Here is a 5,659-nt window from a genome sequence, read left to right on the forward strand (position 1 = left end):
ATGCTAGGAAGCCAGTCCTCAGATCAGAAACTGAAGTACCAATTACAACAGCAGGAGTTTCAGGATGGGATCCTGAAGGATAAGGTCCAGAATACTAGTAAGAGTTTTGTCATCCAACCTGACATTCTAAACCGCCACCCTCATCAGCGGCAGCAGCATGTTACATCACAGAATACTCAGAATCAATTTTCTCAGCCGCCATCAGTAACAACACAATACCGTCAAACACCATTTGCACAGCCATCAAATAGCCCAATGTTTCAACAGAATCAGCAACTCGGGAAGCAACGTGATGGTTCAGATCAGCTACAGTGGTCAATTCCCCAACAAAATGTTTTACCGTCATTCCAGCAGCCCCTGGGCCAACAAAGAGATGTTTCTAGAATGCAGCTTCAGCAAAAAATGGCTGGATCACAACCATTTATCTTCAATGCTCAATCGCATCGGAGTTCAAGCCCCATGATTCAACAACCAGGGGTTTCAGCTTCTGAACAAGAAGTTCATAAAATCACACAGCCTGGTCAGTTGCATCAGATTCTGGGTTCTCAAAAACAAAGCGGCTTGTCTCAAGAAGGGATCCAGCGAAAACCACAAACCTCAGCTTCCTTCCATCAGCAGAGGAGCATAGCTGATCAGCAGAAGCTTTTTCAGTCACAGATATCATTTGCTGGGTCCTCCTCAGGTAGCAATTTCTACGAAACTGTACACATGTTTGCTGGATGTATAAAATAATTCATCATATTTACCGAACATTGTTTTTAGACCAAAATGCAGAAATGTGCTCCATCAGTTTCTTATTCAAAACCTTTTTTTCACTGCCTTTCTCTTGCAATATCTTTTGTTTTCTTATTTTAGGGGCTAATAATACATTGTCAAATATTATCTGTCTTTTGTAGCATCACTAGAGCCCAAATCATCAGGTCAACTAGCCAACACAGCTGATGAGCTTGATGAGGCCTATCAAAAGGTAACTTTTATTGATTAAACTGAGTATTTCTTGATGTTTCATTATGTTTTTCCATAAAGGAATATCTGTCATCTCCATCGCCAAGGTACTTACCATTTCATATAGGATTTGGATAGAACAAATGATGGTACTTTATCATTATACTATGGATTGGTCGTGTGGTGACAGCATCACCCCCACCCTCTTTGGGGGAAACAAAAAAGAATGCTATCTCAGACACTCAAATCTTATGTATCCTATGGTTGATAATGAAGTCAGAGATTCTTGCCACTGATTAGAATATCTTCATTTCCTTTGCAGCTTCAATGCTTTAAGCTACAGTATGGTCCACAACTCAGGAAACTATACATATATTTTAAGTCCTTACTTGACAAGGTATGTGAACTGTTTGATTTCTGGTTGCATGCAGCATATATGTTCGCAGATGCCATAGATTGATTTACTTTCAAGATTTACATCCATTAGTTTTTGCCGCAAGGATTTTGATTTTCTGCCAATTATCACTTTTGATCTTTTCTGCAGGCAACAGATCCGGAGCTGGTTAGAAAGAACATGAAGCAAGTGATTTGGATAGAAAAAGCCATGCAGGTTTTTTCATTACAGCGAAATCAGATGAAAAATGCTTCCAAGGAGAAGTTGGAGACGACCAAGGATGCTATTGTAAAGTATGTGAACCTCTTTCGGCAGAAGAGAGTTGCCTCAGTTGAGCAACAAGCAGAACTTAGTCTGCCGGCTAGCGGTCAATCCCAAATATCTCAGCCTCCTCAAAGCTGGAATGGGAAACTCCAATTCCCTCTAGTGAATTTAACTATGAAAAATGGTTTGGGAAATTCATCTCCCACATCTTCAATGCAGTCAAGGGTTCCAAATTCGCAACCCAATTTTGTCAGTTCACTTCAATATAGTTCTGGAATGGGTTTGGAACAAAAGAATGGACCGAGTATGTTTCAGCAGTCAGCAACGAAAACAGGCCAAAACTTTGCTGGTTCACCACAAAATAATAATTTTTGTAGCAATAGCAATGTGAATGCTTTCAATTCGCCATTTACTCATTACACAAGGGTGTTACAGAACCTCGAGCAACAAATGCAGAAACAAACTATTCAGCTCAAAAAGGAACAGATGCTGATGCGCAACAGTCAATCATGCGCCACTCCAGCTATTGAATCTACAGAAAAGCTACATCAACTACGGATACCAACTACTATAAATCAATTATACTCCAGTTCTCCTCGAAAGTCTCAGCTCTCTTCTGCTCAAATTGACCAGCAGAATTTTCCTTCAGCCTCTACTCCCTTGACTCCAACTTCAAGATATGTTGCATTGGCCCAAGTTGATAGCCAGACTCAGAGTCAGAATCAATCTACGGCAACCGACACACCTGGGATATCAGCCTCCCCTTTACTCGAAGAGTTCACTAGCCCCTCCAACGCATCTGATACAAATCAACCATTCCAGCGCTTACTTCGAGCTGTGAGTATATTTCTCTGGTTGCTTCTCACCATCTAAATGTCAGCACAAACCAACCATTCCTTCTAATATGATTAGACTCTGTTCTGATTCATTTAAGGCTCCACATAAATTGATTGCTCATTGCTACAATGTCACGGAATGTCTGCTATCCCTACAGAAGAACTTCTATTTTTCCTTCAGAAATAAAGCTTACATGGTCACGTGGACTGCTAATGTATTCCCAGGTAGAATCAATGTCACCAGGGGTATTAAGCGCTGCTGTCCAGGATATTGACTCAGTTGTCAACATGGTCGATAAGATTGCTGGTGGATTAGCTGAAGGACACTCTCGGGCTGCTATCGGTGAGGATTTGGTGTCTGAAACAAGGTTATGCATTTATGAGAGAGAGATGGAGCAGAAATTTAATGCAATGACTTGGGACACAGTCGGGCAGCCAATGCATCGGAAATCTGATTTTGATTCAACTACAACACCGAAGCTCAATAATTTGAGGATCAAGGTTTGCAATGTACTTTTACTCTTGTATTCAGTGTTCCTCATTGAATACTATCCAATATGTCCTGCCTCTGCTGCTAGCTTATTTCCTTTTCTTTATCTAATGTAGTTCAACGCTTCTCCTTTTGCCGATATTAATTTAAGTACGAAATCAGGTTATAAAGATTCTATATTCTGATACTAGTCATAGGTACATAAAACAATGTTTCCTAGATGAATCTAGGTCCTCTTAATCCTTAAATGGAACAATTTGATCAGATAGAACTCTCGGATTGCTTTGGCTTAATGAGGAACTGGAATCTAAATTAACAATCCTTATTGCAGACCAACAAAGATCTGCTGGATGAAATCAGACGTGTAAACCAGCGATTGGTCGAAACTTTAGTAGAAGTTGATTCAACTGAGGATGATTCTATATTACCTGAATCTAGTAAAGGAACAATCATCAAGTGTTCCTATACTGCTGTGTCTCTTAGTGGAGATTTAAAATCTCTGTCTTCATCTCCGACGGTCAGATTCTTAAACCAACGGAATTAATAGCAATTACTATTTGTTGATTATTCACTAATATACTATCCCTTTCATCACTTCTTACAGTTCCCTGTACTTATCTTGCGCTTGCTTGTTCCAGCCGATTATCCAAATACTTCTTCTGTAATCTTTGATAAGTTACCTGTTGGTTGGTGAGAAACTGGAAAACTCATTGTGTTTGATTTACTGCTTTTCACTTCTGACACTTGGTTCCATTTTCACAAGCTGTATCGAATTCGTTTCAAAATGTCTCATGTTTATTCATCTTGGACAATTTCATGACACAGTGAGGAGCCTGAAGATTTGTCAGAGAAGACAAAGTTGAGATTCAGCACAGCTCTTAGGAACCTTTCTGAATCCATGTCTCTTCTGGAGATAGCAAAGACTTGGGATGCATGTTGTCGAGCTGTGCTCTTAGAGTTTGTTAAGCCATTTGGAGGAGGATGTTTCAGTTCGAGATATGGCAAATGGGAAGATTTCTTAACTATATAAGTTACCAATTCTTATGGATTGTACCGTTCCGAATTTTCGGACAAGGAACTCTTTAGGATTAACTTGTTTCTGTTATCTTCACTTTTATGTCGGATTGGGTTTGATTTTTTAACACATACTAATAATTTGACAGGTTTTTTAATACTTGTGGAGATGAAGGTGAGCCAATCAGAATTTTTGTTCTTGATTTTTTGTTTCTTTCATTTTCTTATTCAGAATTTGCACATTTCGTTGCAAGAAAAGAATGCTACCGGGCTAGCCTTCCAAAGGAGCTTGTTGTAGCATTAAGCCAGTGACTTTGGTTCCAACTTTGAGCTCAACCAAGAGATGGATTTCATCATTAATTCATGAAGATTAGGCTCAGGTCTAAGGATGGGTTTAAAGGAAAACCATTTTTTTAAGAAATAAACTTAATGGACCAAACATTGATGATCAGAATGGGGTACCAATATGACTGCTGTTCATGTCAAGCTAGCTTGCATTATATTAATGTCAAAGAAACTTCCGAACCCAAAAGCTTAGGTTAGGTTATTAGATGAAACTTCAAGATATGATTTATATTATTCTCTAATACAGTATTTCATTTGAAAGTTATTTGAGCTGGAAACTTATACAAACCCATTATTATTTTGTGCTTATTAATATAATTAGTTAGAATGGGGTAAAGAGTTTTTATTTCATGAACATTTGGTCTTCAAGGCTCTAATATCATATCAAATAATCATCTCAATTCAAAAATCTAAGCTAATAGATGAGACCTGATATGATTTATATTATTGATGTAGTCATGCTTGAGATAATGGGGGATTCTGAGCAGTCAAGTGTAGATCTGCTACAACTAGAAGATGACCTAACAGATGCATTTATGAACCAATTGAACAGATCTAGGCCCAAAAGAAGGTCTAATCACGCCTGACAAGAATGATGGCTTAAAACAATCATAACTTTTGATTTAACTATTGGATCTGACTTAAATTTTTACAAGAGATTCTAGATGTCTATTTTCCTTTAGTAACCACGATGTTTCTATATGTATTGTCGGATCTTTAGATATTAAAAATCCTACCCAAGCCCCTGGTTTTGTCTATTTTGTTATTTTCCTTATTATTTGTGGATTTCATGCACTGTTTTGGATTTTATCCTTGTTTCCTTTGTATTTTTATTTTTGTTTCATAATTGATGTAAGGTTTCTAGCCTATTTAAGATTTTTTAAAACCTCTTAAGGAGGTAGACTTTATCAGTATTTCTTTTAAAGATAATAAACCTATGAATTTGGGGTTCACATCTGCAGCCCCTTTTGCTCATTAAATATTTGTGTTTTGTGTTTGTTGTTGTCTTTAGCTTCCGTCTACATCAATTATTCTCTAACATACCTCTCAAGTTTTAAGCTTTTTAACTTTAACTTGATGAGAGATATTATAGAATAATATAAATTATATTTTGAAATTTTACATAATAGCTTAAATTTTTGAGTTGAGATAGTTATTTGATAATCTTCATATCTTAGAAAGAAATTTAATAGAATAAGGTTTCTCAATTAACTTAATAGCATACCAAAGCATGATTTTCAAGAAGGAAACATTTAAGAAACCAATTACATTATGTTATTAATTAATTTTAATTAGAAGAGATAGCGGAAATAGTGAGATTCGAACTAATAACTACTCATTAAAGCGGCTTGGTTAAGTTATATAACTTTG

At 37.1% G+C, this 5,659-nt stretch overlaps 1 protein-coding gene across 1 annotated transcript; it reads left to right on the forward strand.

Annotated features, from left to right (window-relative positions):
- LOC118053129 (mediator of RNA polymerase II transcription subunit 15a) lies at positions 1 to 3,959 on the forward strand. The gene is made up of 8 exons (XM_073410264.1): positions 1 to 721; positions 897 to 967; positions 1,268 to 1,342; positions 1,490 to 2,440; positions 2,665 to 2,940; positions 3,261 to 3,446; positions 3,534 to 3,619; positions 3,755 to 3,959. The coding sequence occupies exons 1-8, from the start codon at positions 1 to 3 to the stop codon at positions 3,957 to 3,959; spliced, it is 2,571 nt and encodes an 856-aa protein (XP_073266365.1).
- Positions 3,960 to 5,659: the final 1,700 nt, after the last annotated feature.

This window comes from Populus alba, chromosome 6, assembly GCF_005239225.2.
Source record: "Populus alba chromosome 6, ASM523922v2, whole genome shotgun sequence".
Classification (NCBI taxonomy): domain Eukaryota; kingdom Viridiplantae; phylum Streptophyta; class Magnoliopsida; order Malpighiales; family Salicaceae; genus Populus; species Populus alba.